Here is a 16769-nt window from a genome sequence, read left to right as displayed (position 1 = left end):
GATTCGAAATTCAAATGTAATATTTTTTTATAATTAAGTGTAACAGTATTTATGGCCAGACTAAGTATATTAAATTTCCTTTCGTAAATGAGTTTCTGTTAGACTACGTCGAAATCGGTGAATAAAGAGTCGTCCTTACTCTGAATCTGATAATAGAATTTATGGCACAAGTCAATCTGACCTGAATTTAAAGAATATCATCAATTAAATAAACGAAAGCGAGTGGCGCCAACAATTTAATGTCGCTCATCAGTTATTTACAAGGTGTCGTTTTGAAAAATACTTATTAGATACGATTGTTATGTGATGTCATTGACCTAACTGCGATGAAAATATAGTCCTACGGCATATCTATTGGGTTTTTTTTTCATCATAAATATTTACTCTTAGCAAACAGAAAACAATTACGTCATTGTCATGTAACTTTGTAAGTTCTAGGATCCAAGAGGAAAAACGACACGTGAAATATCAATGAATCAAAATATTTTTTTTAAAATACATATATTTTTATTATTACAATCCTATCCTACTAATATTATAATCCGAAAGTTTGTAAGGATGTATGTTTGTTACTCTTTCACGCGAAAAACTACTGAACCGATTGCAATGAAATTTGGTATGTAGATAGCTGGACTACTGTAATAACATATAGGCAACTTTTTATCCCAATATTCCTACGGGTTACGGATTTACGCGGGTGAAACTGCGGGGCTCAGCAGAGAGAACTGAACGTAGGTACATAAGTTACGTACGTAAATGAAGAATGAATTTGTTCTAAATTATTTGCTGTAATTCTTCAAACTTAAATGTTGTAGCGTTTTGACACCCAGTGCCACTTTTTTGCTCCCATTCCTGGCTAATTGGTAATATTTAATTTTTAGTTTTATAGCATTGAAATAATTGGTAATAATTTTTATAAGTATTAAGAGTGTCTTAAATACTTCATTGGTTTTCAGGACGCAGACGGTCCATTTATCTGGTCTTCAGCAGTGCAGGGCACCGTCCTCAGCTGCTATTTTTGGGGATATTTCGTCTCTCAAATCCCGGGTATGTATATAATAACTTGCACAGATTTATGTTGGCGAGACATTTTTATGCACAAGATTAAACACTTTGAGTATGATAAAGTTATTCGTAGCAATATTGTTTTTTTTTCTGGATTTGACTACGGTAATTATTTTGTTTTGTAAAGCTTGTCAAAATATTTTCTTGTATCATGTTGTTACTTCGTATAGTAATAAATCCGAATTGGATATTTGGTTTTCAATATTTATTTTTCCTCAAATTTTGCTATTTATTATTAGTGAAATCCAATGTTGATGGAAGTGTTTGTTTAAAACGACTGCGTATGATTTTAGACAATTATTTGATAATGTATTTAATATACGAGAAATAACATTGTACTATGTAGGCATGTATTAATTAATATTGGTTTAAAAATAATATACTAAGCATTATCACACATTAGCATTTTATTGTAATAAAGTTTAGTATTTAACACCTATTTCTTATATTCTCAGGTGGACGCATAGCTGAATTATTCTCGGCCAAATGGGTGATGTTCTTCAGTGTTACCATAAATGTGGTATGCACTATCCTAACGCCGGTCATGGCGGAAGCTCATTATGTAGCTGTGGTGTTGATGAGATTCGGCGAAGGTGTTGGCGGGGTAAGATTAAATTATTTTGTTTATGGTTATATTAAAAAAAAACAAAGACATATCTTACTTTTTTTGTTATTTTTTATTTAATATTGAGGGAAAGAAAATGTATCGTTGTTTTTTTTAACATGCCCATTTCACAGATAATGTAACACTATACTACTACACTATATACAATGTCTGTATCTCGAACTGCGACCCGCTTTCAACAATCTATCTCATTGTCTCAAGTGCAAAGCTATAATGTTCCACTTTTGCGATTGCACCAATGGTGATTATGTCGGCTTTTGTGGACAAATAATTATGTGGGTAATACACATATAATATCGTGGCGGGCCTTTTCTGTACTTAAGTACATCGAGCTAATGTTGAATTATCTGTTGATACTTTTAAAATCAAAGATAGTTTAGGTTTTATTTATGTCAACTCAACTCAACTATATTAACATCTTACATTTTGTTATACAGGGTGTGACGTTCCCAGCCATGCACGTGCTGTTGTCAAAATGGGCTCCTCCAGCTGAGAGGAGTGTGATGGCGGCTCTAGTTTACGCGGGAACTTCTTTGGGAACTGTCATTTCGATGCTTATGGCGGGAGTTTTGACTGCTACGTTGGGTGATTAAAAAATAATATTAAAAGATATCGATTAAGTTTTAAAGTAACGTCCAAGTTATTAATTTATGATGCGTATGATTGACATTTATATTGCAATTTCCCTTTTCCCTTAGTTATACAGGTAATTTATTTTAAACTATAAACAATAACTTATAAATGATGGGACAAAATGGTTCACCTAATTATTTTGTCTTTATCAAAATGTTTTGTCTTTCGTAATATAATAACATGACGATGAAACTTAAAGACTAAAATCCAATAATAAAATGTTATGAATTTAAAATTATTGTTTGGCATTTTACTACCTACAGGATGGGAGAGTGTGTTCTACGTGATGGGAGGTTTGTCGGCCATCTGGTGCTTTCTATGGATAATATTGGTCAAAGACTCTCCGGCAGAACAGCCGCTCATCAGCCAGGAAGAGAGAGATTTAATTATCACCTCGCTTGGAGGCAAGAGCGACGATCATGGTCATAAGGTAACTTGATTTTAGAAAATGCTGATTATCTGAATCATATTTAATTTTGTTTTATGCAGTATGGTTTGAAGGTTCACTTCATAAAGATCGATGTTTAATTAAATATCTGAATGATATCCAGCAGTTTTATATAACAGAGTGGTGTTTAGCAAAATTTGGTAGCCACACCTAGCTTCTCAGCGGACCGTGATCCCGTGAAACCGAAATAGTAGAAGAAATTCGATTGCTGAGGCGGTATTACGTGTTGCTGAGAGGGTCCAGGAAGACGCGGATTCAAATCCCGCCTCGGGATCAATTTTTCTATTATAAAAATTTTCTCATAAACTATAAATTTTCCACATCCCAGAACACGTCAGTCCCCTGGAAGCGGGTGGCCACGTCGGGCCCGTTCCTGGCGATCGTGGTGGCGCACGCCTGCTCCAACTGGGGCTGGTACATGTTACTCATCGAGCTGCCCTTCTACATGAAGCAGGTCCTCAAGTTCAACATGACTGAGGTGGGTTGGACATAGGACATATTTGTTTGCAGTTCAATGAAGCTTGGTTATTGGTTAGGTTAGGTTAGATAATAATAGATTTTGTTTTATTTATGCGATTTCCTTGTTTTGACCATGAAATATTTTTGTAGATGTAAACCTTGTCCAAATAGTAGCTACCATAATACTACGCGAAAATGTGTTTGTTTATTTGTTATGCTTTTACGTCGTAACGGAGCAATTTTATGATATGATTTTGTGTCTGCAGATAGGACTGAGGCTATAGTATATATAGGGTGCTTTTTACCGCGGTGTTGCACTTCATTGCCACAGGAATTTCCTTTGACCATATGGTCAGCAAATATTTTTCAATTTGCTTTTAGCTTTTAGCTTTCAGTTTAATATTAATAGATGTACACGTAATTACAAAGAGCAAGGGATGTTTGAAATAAATAAGTAATTCCAGAACGCAGTAACAACAGCCCTGCCGTTCCTCTCCCTATGGTTCTTCAGTATGGCGCTCAGCAAGACGTTGGACTCGCTGCGGGAGAAGCAGTACATCACCACCACTACCGCCAGGAAGATCGGCACCTTGTTCGGTAAGTCTCCCGGCGACTCGTGATACCGACTCAGTAATCGAATTTATTCTACTCTATGGGTTTTATGTGTCTAAGGTACACCCAACGCCATCTATTGAGTTAATTAAAAACCACATCAATCAATGTGAAACATTATTTCAATGGTTACAATGTTGTATCGATAGATGGATTATAAAAGAATATGAAAGGGTCCGATTCCCACCTAGTGGTTACATTTTTTCTTTTCTTTAAAAACACTTAGATCTGTTTCATACATATTTTTCATGATTTATTACGTTCGGTAATTAGAATAATTTATTTCGAAATTATATTTTTCAGCGTCTGCAGTGCCAGCAGCGTGTCTACTCGGGCTGTGCTACATCGGATGCAACCGCATAGGCGCTGTAGCTCTCACAGCTCTTGGCGTCACTTGCATCGGCGGAATGTTCTGCGGCTTTTTGTCTAACCATATCGACATCGCACCTAATTTTGCTGGTTAGTACAAACACAAAAGCTTTTAATCAATTTCAGAAAAACAAATCTTTTTAATTTATCTAAATATAAGTGGGAGTGATATAAATTTATACTTATATTAGTATAAATAAATAATAATAAACTATGTTTTTTTTTAATTTATAGAAATTTCGCTCCCACTCGTATGTAGATTTGACTTTTAAAATTAATGTAGAAAGAAAAAATTTTAGTACTACCCCAATAATCATGTGGTAACTCCCTGTATTATTAAAGAGCACAAATGCGGAATTTCACGTGTTTAGTTTTTACTATTAATAATACACAAAATTATACATAAACATAATTAGATTTTCCCAAGATTGCATATGTATCTAAAATCAAACTCACATATTTCAGGTACATTGGTAGCAATAACGAACACTGTGGCCACCATCCCCGGTATCGTTGTGCCGCTATTCGTTAGCGCCCTTACTCATGGAAACGTAAGTAATCAAGTCCTATTCCTTTTAAATGTTTTATAAATATGTCAATTGTTCTTGTGTCTGCCTTAAACTAATAAAAAAACAGTGGTCATAACCTAGTCAAGAAATTTTTTTAAGTTAAAAGACGAGTAAATTGTCCCCTGCTGGTCTAATTTTTATAAACATCCTGTATAACCTAGTTTACAGATTATAGTTTTCTATCTTTTTTCATATTATAAAGACTTGTCGGATACAGATTAAATATTTCCCACTTTTTTATTCCAGCAAACAATCTCAGCCTGGCGTATCATTTTCTATGTCACTATCGTTCTATACATTATCGAGATTATCGTATACACAATATTCGGTTCTGGAGAACAACAGCCCTGGAACAACTTGCCGGAAGATAAAGACACCACTCACGAACAGAAACCGCTCAAGGAATTTGAAAGGAACCACGATGGATCTGAGAAAACCCATGTGTAAAAGCAAGTAAAATTCAATCGATGTAGTTTAAATAATAAATTTTTGTACTTATATGAAGATTTTAAGATTTTATTATATTTTAATTAAATTTTAAATTTCAATGTCTAAATATTTATTAATAGCGGCATTTTAATTAGGTATTTATATATAAGATTTAATTTTTATTTTATAGTTTCATTGACTCAGGTCTCAGGTGAAGATACTTAAGTTCTGTGTACATAAACCCTTGAAGTCATGACGTTGTTAGTAAACCAATTACCATATCTTGCTTTCCGCTGTTTTATTTGAAAGCTGGTGCCTTCCAAATGGTTTCATTTTTAATTTGATTTGACAATTCGAAAGCGCCAAGCGGTTTAGTTTTTTTGGTTAAAAATAATTATTAAATTTAATTTTAAAGAGAGTACAATCAGTTAAAAGTATGTAACACAATGCAACGCAATTGTTAAGGAATATGTGTTATTTTATACTATAAAATATTGCATGTAGGCTTTAGTTTCATAATGTAAGCCAATTATTTATTCTAACCGATTTAAATTAAATTAGACAATAAATTTATATATTATCGTCCTCAGATGTTCCTTGATATCTGATCCTCATAAAATTTGCAGTAATATATTTTTATTTTATATTAAAAAATATACATATTCATAGATTAAATGAAAAAAAAAATTCAAAAGACATGTGAAGAAAAACATTTCCTTTGATTTCTGCGCTTCAAAGTCACTTAAAAAGACATTAATAGTTTTCTATTTTTATAATCAGTGAGTGAAGTTATCAATTTATAAATTATGTAAGGGCATTTCAGCTGTAATGCTAATAAGCATTTTTCATTGTATTTTATATTTTGAATAATTTTTATTGTTATTTATTAGGCAACTAAGATACTCATACTTTGCTAACATAATAATTAAGACTGTTTTTAAGTTTAAAAATATATAATATTGTAAGTTTGAAAATGCTTGCCAAAGATATCATGAACTAATATATCTTTTATAATATATTTACATTGATAAAATAAATGCTTTAAATGTCTTTTGTGTATCATTTTTAATATTATATCAGTTAGTTTTTGTCCAAAATTGTGTACACATTTATTTGTTCTATAAATGTATTTGATTTCGACAAGTGATTTCACAAATATTGTGTCGTGTCAATTAAGGAAATTTGTTTTCTATGGGATCAATATTCAATTTTTTGTTGGAATTAAGTAGAACTTAATAAGATCATTTTCACCTTACCATTCTCTGAGTCTGTAAAATTTCATAACTTAGATAATTAGAAAACATTTCAAAACATTTCTTCAACAACTTTTCAACAAGAAAGTTTTAATCAATTTAAAATCATCCTCAAACTATATACCTATATATTTTTGGGAATAAAAGAAAATTTTTCATTCGATATTCAATATCAGATATATATTTTATACACATTATAATTAATTATATACACACTAACTATTTAACTCTAACAAGTCTAGCAACATAAGCAGGACCGAAATTTGCTGATATATCAGGAATTACTAATTGCCCATATTTGGGCAGAGCTTTTCCAGTGCCAAGAAGCAAGGTGCTACTTAGGCTATTGAATGGTTCCGACATATCCCTGAAATGAAAATGATTTTTTACTTGTCATCCTCATAGGCATCTATATTTCAGCATAATATTATTAAGATACATATTAAGATACATAAATTATATAAATCTACAATTATGAGAAGAAAAAGAAACTATTGAGTGTTTTCAAATCTGGTGTTTCAATTTGTAGTCTCATTTTTCATACTTGCTAAATTTTATATTCACAATATTACTTTTATATACATCAATAATATAAGATCAATTTTAAGTTTGTATACAAATCAATTTGGACAATCAAAGATTTTTGAGAGGGTTCCATTATCACTTTTATTTTGAAAGCAAACAGATTTGTTTGCTATTCATCTTTGTAAAATGATAAAACCCTAACAAATAATCTGATTATTGTTTAATAACAATCTTACCTTACAACAGCAAGTATACCATCCATTTGGAAGGCCTGCTTCAACGCTAGATGCACCACACCATCATTTTGTATGGGGCTGAGAGAACATGTGCTGTACACTACAGCTCCACCCACTTTGACTAGCCGGAGAGCATTGCTGTTGATAAATAAAACCAAATTATAAAATACATTTGATAATTGTGTGATGAGGGTATTTAAACTAAATTAACAATTTGACATATTATTTGTGGGTAGAAAACAAATTATAGTATGCTGTTATGATACAACACATCATTCAACAATTTCCTTTTTACCTAGAAAGGCACATACGAAGGAAGAAAAAAAACAAGACATAAAATGCTAACAAAGTTTGTTTCGACGGCCTCTATTCAACTGATTTCAAGAAAAAATGAGGTTCTCAATTCGATTGTTTTTTACCTTAGAACTTTTGACTCAGTAAATTGATTTCGATGATTCTTTTTTTATTTGAAAGCTTGCGCCTTCTGTATAGTTGCATTTTAAAATTGTTCTAGTTCTGTCAATTTGAAGGTAGTTTAGGTTTTTGTTAAAAAAATAATAAATGATGTGTATATTGTTGTATTTATTTAAATATACTGTTTTTTTTTTTGTATAACAAATATGGCAACTCACACAAGTAGCTGGGACTGAAGTTCAGGTATTCTAAGTCTCTCCTTGACTCTGTCGGGTCTGAAAATATTGTTCTCATCTTCCATAACCGAGTGCCTGTCTGTGGTGCATGGCACATCTACCAATACCTGAATGTTTAAACAATATCTATATACTTAATATTATAAATGCAAAAGTTTGTAAGGATGTGTGTGTGTGTGTATATTGCTCTTTCATGCAAAGACTACTGAACAGAGTACTGAACGCAGCTCGTCATATATGAAGCTAAGGAGTTTGTTTGATTGTAGGGGTTAAGCTCGTGAACTACTGGACCAATTTCAAAATTTCTTTCACCATTGGATATGTACGTACGATGGACGATGCAATGGCAGACCACTAGTATATAATTTGTTCATTCAATTCATATTTAAAAGATATCTAACATAAGTTGTTCACTAATTTAAAATTTAATGTTAAATACTACAAAATTCTCATTCCAAGAAAATCAGTCAGTAGGACATATAATATAGTCCTACTAATATTATAAATGCGAAAGTTTGTAAGAGTGTGTGTGTGTTTTTGCTCTTTCATGCAGAAACTATTGAACCGATTACAATGAAATTTGGTACATAGACAGCTGGTCAATTGCGGACGGACGCTATTGAAACCGTGGGGCGCAGCTAGTGTGTAATAAATTCAGGATACTATAAAAATGCGAAGCTAAGAAATATTATACTACGACTAAAATTAGACTAAGATAAAATTAATAAGTGGCTCACTTTGTCAAATCCTTGATCATCTGTGAAATTCCTGCCATCCTTTCGCGAAATCATCACTCGTTCCTGCCATTTGTTGCCTGTTTCAAAATCAATTAAATAGTTTCGAAATATGTTCACCAATCTGAAATTACAATATAAAGGAGAGTAATATACTGTTAACAATTATGCCCTTTCGCTATCTGACTTGTTCTACATCATTCTATATTTCTGACATAAGGGTAGATGCCGTCTGAAAAACTAAGGAAAAGCAAACCATTTCCTTTTCAATCAATTAGAAATATGGCACTCAACAGGGAAGATAAATAATAAATCGAATATTATTTAGGTCCACTGAATATAGAATGATCCTGTTGAATGTTATACAAAATAAAAAAAAGTTAAAGTCTCTTATTTTCATAAAATTATACAAATTTACATACATCCTACTAATATTATAAATGCGAAAGTTTGTAAGGATGTGTGTGTGTTTGTTGCTCTTTTACGCAAAAAATTCTGAACCGATTGCAATGAAATTTGGTACATAGAGCTGGACAACTGGAATAACACATAGGCAACTTCTTATCCAGATTTTCCTACGGGATACGGACACACGCGGGTGAAACCGCGGGACGCAGCTAGTCTCATCTAAAAAGACAACTATAATTAGAAAGGTCCTTCGAGCCGGTTATATTAAACTTGCTATAAATGAGACATTATTCTATACTAACCTATTCGTCCTTGACACAGATACGTCATTACACACAAGTACATCCGGAAGTAGAGTTTGCAGTGCAAGTAATGACTTTCCCCCCGGCGCCGCGCACAAATCCAAAACTCGGTCACCGGGGTTAATGCAGAGTGCTAATATTGGTAGCACACTAGCGCCGTCCATTGGATAATAATTGAATACACCTTGTAAATGATATGTATAAATGATTTATTTATGCACGTAATTTATAACGCAATTTTAAATCACCATTATGGGAAAATCGTGTATTATTTTTGTAAAATAATACCCTAGAAAAAATTATAATATAATTGTGAAATAAATGAGAGGAATAATAAAAGCAACGATAATTAAATAGATGAAACAAAGTTCTTAATTCTTTGTTAAATTGGGGAGTTATATAAGAAATATAACTAATAAATAAATAAGATTAGCTGTATATGGGAAAAATAATAGAGGCAAAAATGTTTGTGATTATATATAGGTAAGATAGCCTAATAAAATGTATTGCTTTTCAAATAGCGTTTACAAGTTTCAAAACTGATGCCAGTTCAACAAATTGAACATTCACAAAAAAAAACCCTTTACCTGTTTGTGATCTCTTTGGTTCGGGGAATTTATGCATTTCACTGTCCTTTTCATAAGTCATAATTTTGAGGTGTTCTGGAAATTTAAATTCTGTTTCTGGCTCTATGACTAGAGGAAATTCTCCCCCCTCTGAAACAAATTATGATTACACATTCCAACCCTAAAAATGAAAGAAGTTCTCAAGTAATGTTTTGTCTTTTTACTTAATTTCCCAGTGGGTTTTCAACAGAAAGAGATGATACATTTTGTGTTTGATAGAATATTATTGTCATTTGGCCCTATTACAATTTGGATATTATACCTCCAGGGATATTGATATTGGTGACTTTTTTTGTTTCCAATATAACAAAATATGGAGTAATAGGGACCTCCTAGTGAGTTCAAGAAAAAACTCTGTCAGAAGGACCCACTCTTCTTTAACTTAAGTATTTTAACTAGGTATGTGTTAATTAAAATAAACAATTTTTAACCAAGTGTTATTAGTTAACTGTAGAGTGTATGTGTGTGTGTCAGTATAGGTATGTGTATGGGCGCGAGTTTGTGACTTAGATGTGACTTGTAGTGTAAATGAGAGCATATGATTATTTGCTTGACTTGTTCTTCTATAATTTTCAACATTAATTAAATATCAAATACATACGAGATGAATAAAATGAGTAATGTAATGATTCAGGCACATAGTCATCCATTCCCTTCAGTTTAGTGGCTGGGATGTACTGGTATAAGGCTTCTGAAGTCATTCCCATAGCTGGCTCTATATATCGAGAGTAATCAATTTCTGCATTCTCTATTGCTTTATCTAGGTTTTCTATTGGTTCCCTGGAAAGAAAATATGTTGTAAATAATGTAATAATTCATATATTGTAAATAATTCAATTTGGATTTAGAATTCAATTACCTTGTAAATCTAATATTGTGGTTACACAAAATTTTATTGCTATGGCACATTAATTAAATATTCATATTTTAAAATGATATCGAGAAAATGAAACTGATTACATAGAGATTATACTCACTCAAATTTCATTTCTTTAACATCTTTAGCGCCTTTCAAAGTGGCCTCGTGTAATTCCAATTTTTCAGGCATACTTCCATCTTGAGGGTAAATCTTGGATATTTCATCACTTTGAAGTCTGGATACATAATTATCTATAGCACTATTGTTTTGCACTTGTTTTTCGATTTTAGCATCATTAGAAGGATAATCTTTGTGAAATTCTTGTTGTATTGACATTAGATTTTTAAGGCAGTGAGCACCTGTAATCATAGCGTCAAATGTTTTAACAGTTATGCTTAAAAGACAGTGCTTAACTTGTTGGGTTAAGCACTTGTCTTGGTAATACAATCTTTACAAATAATATTATCAAGAAGGGTTTCTTTGTTTACTTGTAAACCTGAGGAACTATTGGACCAATTTCAAAAATACTTTCATTATTGGATATATCTATGTGATCTCTTAGTGCTATAAGGCTATATATGTAACACAAGCGAAGCCGGACTGGACTGTTAGTATTTAAAATATGACACACATTGTTAAATAACTACTTACATAAAAACAACAACAAAATAAAGTTTAAATAGATTGAAATAGTAAATAAAGAAAAATATTAATAGTGACCTGTCTTTGATAAATATACCATGGTCTCCTCAGCGTCACCATAGTTATTTACGACGGCAACATACTTAGATTTGCGTAGAAGAGCCTCTCTCATAGATTCCCACTTATACCCAAAAACAGACGCATAGAAATCGTCGAAATGATTTAATGCTTTGTACTTGGGACCTGTTTTCTTTTTTAACTTTGCCTAAAATATAATAATAAACACTTTTCACTCTGACAATTACATAAACAATAAGATTTTATCAACATATGCATTATAGTTTTAACACATACCCAATGTGTTTTTGATTTAAGCCTTATTTGTAAATACGTATTGGGATATAGAGAGGCATTTTTGTAAAGTTTAAGTATAGTAAACATAGTTTTAACAAATGTTTGTTTTCAATTTAATAACTTAAGCATTTAACATCATAAAATTTTTAGGTTAGCACTTATTTGTGTATAATGCTAAGTATACACAGACATCTAGTTGTCAAAGTGCAAATGTAGGTAAGTATTAATTTACATATGAGGCAATATTCATAAAAACTGTAAACACAAATTTTAAGGACTTAAAGTTCCTCATAAAAATATTTATGGGAATTGCTCATCAGATCATTCAATACTTAAGTATCTACCTATTTTTTTAATACGCTCGTGAATACCTCTCTTAATATAAATGTCAGCTGCTGTTTACATTTTCGTTTATGAACTGAACAGGGCAAACATTTCAATTACAAAATTAGGATTAATGAATTCTTTGATATTAATACGAAATTAATGTCAAATTTTCCGTTGCATTCGACTCTGATTCTATATATCTAAAATGGATGATATTTAAATTGTATTCAATGTTAATTTCCTATATTAATAGACGAAAACTTAATGTCAGAAAGAAAAGAGATAGAAATAGCGTTAAACACGCGCGAACTCAAATATATCCTCAAGTATTGATTTGTTTACAAGGACTGGAATAGAAGAGTAGAGACTTGGATATTGTGTTCTATATTATGTATAATGTAGATGTCTCAACCTTGTCAAAACTGAAAACGATTCGGAGATAATGCTCAAGGCTTAATTACTACTTTCCGTGTTGAGGTGTTTATCAGCCAATCGTACCAGCTAAACTTGCGCCCCTGGAAGTTTTAGGGAGCTTTAAGCTTTAATTACCGCACAAAGCGATTCGTTTTATCGATCACATAGTCCTTCCGTGCTTCGATACACTGGATATACGAGACTGTAACTCGATAAGGATCAAAAATGTTCGGCAGATCCACAATGTGTGTCAGTAGATTAATACATGCGTGTAAGAGGTAAGTTGGTTTTTTAAATTAAATATTCGTTGCTGTATATTTTCATTGATATTTTCCATTTAAAATTTCGTAATTTGTTAAAGATTGGATGGCACGTGTCGTACGATGGCAAAAGTTGTGATTGAAAATTAAGGCGTATTTTCAAGAACGACAGTCATGTATGGGACGTTAGGATTTGGATGTTTGGCGGGTAATACGGCATGGACGGTGGGAAGCTGGAGGCATTGCCTCCTGGGTTGGTACACTTGGACACAGTGAGAGCTTTACACCAAACTGTGGTATCCCTTCGTACTGCATTGGAATTGTCTAAAAGTGAACTCAAGGAATTGAAAGAGAAGTATAAGGAGCATTCACGGTGTTTAGAACACACTGATATTATTGAAAAGCTGACTATAGAAAATCATATTTTGAGAAGAAAAATTATTGACACTGATGGCTATGAAAGTCCTCAGCATTTAGATCTTGAATCTGCACATCGCCCTTGCAAGAGTTTTACCAAAGAGAGTTGCAGTGAAGTTTTGATAAAAACAGCTACAACTGAATATGATACAGAAGAGGACCAAGAAGGTGACCCTGTGGCACCCCAAGGTGATTTAATCACTAATAAGTTGCAGGAGATTGTTGAAGAACCTTCTGTAGCATCAAATCATTCAGAAGATTCTGAAGTTCTCAAAGAAGAATCCCAATTGAAATCAGAAGCTGAATTTGTACAACATACAGATAATTTACCAAATTTCAAGACTAAGTTAGAACTGTTATCTAAATTTGACGTCAAAATTAAAGTAAGAACTGTAAAAGAGGGAAGTGTGCTTTCCAGTACAACATCAGACACAGATTCAACAGTGGAAGAGAAAAAAAAAACTAAAACTAGTACAAAAGAATTTGAAGAAACCAGAGAATATTTTGAGACTATTAAAAACCCAGCCGGTGATTCAGTTAATATAAAAACTGCTTCTAGTGAAAATATCAAAATGGCGGTGCCTAGTGAAGCTGAGAACAAAACTGATAAATTTGATGTGCAAGTGAAAATAACATCAGAGGACAGTGTTGTCGTTAAAGAGAATATAGAGAGAGTACGGAAGAGGGATACTTACAACTTGGATGTTGATAATCTCAGTCTTAGGTGTGTATTGTTTTACTTTACATTAAAAATATAGCCTTTTGAATGTAATGAATAGCTGAAAAACTATAAATAAAATACATTATATAAATGTAAGACTACCCACAAAATCATTTAACTTTTAATTTCTCTTAATATGCAGATCAATGTCAGAAGGTGACAATTCAGTGTTCTCCGAATGTAATCAAATGCAGCCGAGCGGTGAAGCAGATGACAAACAGGATGATAATGCTAGTGGGAATGAGTCGGAGGAAGTTGACGATATAGAACTTATATTCACCACTGATGAGTCGAAAGACATGAGCAACTTACAGGTGAGTTAATCATAAGTGCAGCTGTTTAATTTTGATGTATAATCTTTGTAGGTAATAGTGTGACTGCAGAATGTAAAAGAAAATATGTCATTGAGACATGTACTATTTGATTCAACTAGGACTAGGGAAGCGCTGAACTGTTCTGTAAATTTTGTGTCAAATGCTATTTGTTAAAATTTTTAGAATATTACAAAATCCTTGTTGCATTACAATTATGCTTTATTTTATTTGTCTGACTCTTACATGAAATTTAAAGTTTAAACACCAACTTTATTTCTAGACTTAGATTATTAATTCATTTTAATTAACACCTATGTCCCAAACAATGTATATTCAACCCTGTTCCCTTTATGTGTTGGCACATGTATCGAATATAATGCTAATATATTCGATACATGTGCACATATATTTAGCTAATGCATGTTTTTTTATTTTACTTTTATACCAAAACAAACTTAAATTATCGCGATCCGTGCTCTAAAACGCGAGAGTCATTAATCTGAGAAGGTTCTATTCGCTTCAAAATTGTTTTGTATTGTTTTTTTTCTTTCTTATTGGCAACATTACTTTTTCATGATAGAAATTCTGGTAAATGGTTTCAATTACCAGTAGTAAAAATAAATTGTGGCTAACGGAAATTACGATTACCAATGGAAATTGTGGTTTCAGTCATTCATGCTGTTGGCAAGTGTTGTTATATTGATGTTTTACATTGAACAAAAAGCTATATACATCTTCCAATTTACTCAAGTGATAGCAAGTGATAGCATAATAACCCACAATTTTAACAAATTCACCGATTGTGTTTACCAAAAAATAACAAAGAATTTTTATATAATTGTACTTACAACAGGTATAATTTTAATACAATCGCATGTTGAAATACAGAAAATTAACCTTCGTTTCTTTTAAACGCTAATGAACATAAAGTAGCTCTTAATAAAAGCGCTAAAAAGTACTTTCAGTAAATCGTTCGCACGTAAGTGGTATTAATCACGTTATCGGCTTAGTGCGGTTGAAAGCTTCGTTTCAATTGTTTGTGAACAGCCTAGTATAGGAAAGTCTATATTATAATTAAAATTAGAAATTCAATTCCTTTCATTTTATAACTAGCGTTCCGCCCCGGCTTTATCGTACTGAAAAGCACTGATCACGTCAGGGGTCAAGCATTTCAAAAACTCTTTCATTTATTCATTAGTTACGCAAATTAATAAATATATTCTTCAGCTTTTTATTATGAATGTAGATATAAATTTTTATGAAATAAAAATACACAAACGAAAACAGTGGAAGGGAAATCAGTTGCTCATTTTAAAATCACTTCGGAATAGTGTATCGAAATGCTTTATATAGCCATTTCGCTGCCCATAATTTACAGTTTTCAATTGTCAAGTGGTTAGGTTTGCGTGTGCAAACGATATCATTCAGAAGTATGTGGAACCCCAATACGTTCACGTCGTAAATTCTAAACTTCAATTGCATGTTCCGTTCAAGTGAATGCCATTGGAACTATACGTGAATGCCATTGGAACTATACGTGAACACGACTTTGGCTTGGATATTTATGGAATCTTGAGCACTCGTTGTTTGTGTAGATGCATACTTGCTGGGTACTATTAGCAATTCGGTTTCGTTTATGAGTCTTTTTTGACTTATCTTGAATTCAAGATGTCCTGTGTTATATAAAGTTTGTTAAATCATACACATACCTTATAAGATTATTCGATTCAATCGTCTCCTTTTCACAGGAGGACCTGGTATCTATACAAGAAACAGATCATTGGACACCGGGATCAGGGTCAACCACTCATTCGACACCCGTACTTATCAAATTCCACACGCTTGACCCCGACTTCCAACCTGGACAAAAGCTTATTCCTATTAAAAGCCACGAAAACATTCGTCACCAAATGAACGACCCGTCGTTGAAAGTAAAACGGGTTTCTTTGCCCAATGACAAAGAAATAAAGCACGCTGGTTACAAAGGAAATCTGGATCTTCCTGGACGTGGTATTCTGAAGAGTTTCAATAATAAATCGGACAATATGCTGTACAGGAGGAGTCCTAACGCGAGCACTAGGAGGTTAGATAGTGTGGACAGTCTGACCGGGGAATATAATCGCGGCATGAGTCTGGATAATACGAAGTCTTCTAGTTTCGAGCTCGGATCGAGCATGGATATACTGCACAGGGAAGCGAGTGTGGACAGCTTTCATAGATCCAGCAGATTTGATCACAGGTTCTCGGTGTTCGCTGAAACTGATATATCCAAATGTGGTATATCTGAAGATGATCTCGTTGCAAATTTAAATGCAAGGAGGAATACGTGTCCCAATCCTTATCAGTATAGGTAAGATATACTTTATTAATATCTATTTTTTTTTACAAATGACAAAGAACTCAGTGTATTTAATTATATATTTAAAAAGTAAATTTTACTTCTAGTCCAGTCATTTTAGGGGGTTCACCTAGGAAACGTGGCCTACCTAGCTGTAAATTCGTATATACTTGTATGTTG

At 32.6% G+C, this 16769-nt stretch overlaps 3 protein-coding genes across 4 annotated transcripts in view; 2 read left to right on the top strand and 1 right to left on the bottom strand.

Moving 5' to 3' along the window:
* LOC119840197 (sialin) overlaps window positions 1-5991 on the top strand; it is a 12203-nt gene extending 6212 nt beyond the window's left edge. The window contains exons 3-11 of the mRNA XM_038366709.1: window positions 957-1047; window positions 1521-1669; window positions 2128-2275; window positions 2587-2753; window positions 3100-3249; window positions 3695-3827; window positions 4146-4301; window positions 4677-4762; window positions 5027-5991. Of these exons, the coding sequence (XP_038222637.1) occupies window positions 957-1047; window positions 1521-1669; window positions 2128-2275; window positions 2587-2753; window positions 3100-3249; window positions 3695-3827; window positions 4146-4301; window positions 4677-4762; window positions 5027-5227 (1281 nt within the window). The 3' untranslated portion in view covers window positions 5228-5991. The remainder of the gene's footprint in view (window positions 1-956; window positions 1048-1520; window positions 1670-2127; window positions 2276-2586; window positions 2754-3099; window positions 3250-3694; window positions 3828-4145; window positions 4302-4676; window positions 4763-5026) is intronic.
* Window positions 5992-6676: 685 nt separating this feature from the next.
* Window positions 6677-11976, bottom strand: LOC119839942 (5-methylcytosine rRNA methyltransferase NSUN4). The gene is made up of 10 exons (XM_038366399.1): window positions 11799-11976; window positions 11523-11709; window positions 10921-11161; window positions 10545-10723; window positions 9905-10033; window positions 9318-9501; window positions 8611-8731; window positions 7856-7980; window positions 7224-7361; window positions 6677-6829 (listed from the first exon to the last, which is right to left on the bottom strand). The coding sequence occupies exons 1-10, from the start codon at window positions 11883-11885 to the stop codon at window positions 6682-6684; spliced, it is 1539 nt and encodes a 512-aa protein (XP_038222327.1). The 5' UTR covers window positions 11886-11976; the 3' UTR covers window positions 6677-6681.
* A 478-nt stretch (window positions 11977-12454) lies between these two features.
* Window positions 12455-16769, top strand: part of LOC119840290 — a 9213-nt gene continuing 4898 nt past the window's right edge. For both annotated transcript variants that reach the window (XM_038366839.1, XM_038366838.1), the window contains exons 1-4: window positions 12455-12817; window positions 12901-13940; window positions 14080-14251; window positions 16000-16601. In XM_038366839.1, the coding sequence (XP_038222767.1) occupies window positions 13018-13940; window positions 14080-14251; window positions 16000-16601 (1697 nt within the window). In that variant the 5' untranslated portion in view covers window positions 12455-12817; window positions 12901-13017. The remainder of the gene's footprint in view (window positions 12818-12900; window positions 13941-14079; window positions 14252-15999; window positions 16602-16769) is intronic.

This window comes from Zerene cesonia, chromosome 5 (genome assembly GCF_012273895.1).
Source record: "Zerene cesonia ecotype Mississippi chromosome 5, Zerene_cesonia_1.1, whole genome shotgun sequence".
NCBI lineage: Eukaryota > Metazoa > Arthropoda > Insecta > Lepidoptera > Pieridae > Zerene > Zerene cesonia.
The sequence above is the reverse complement of the archived record's forward strand: the minus strand, read 5'-3'. Positions and strand labels throughout refer to the sequence as shown.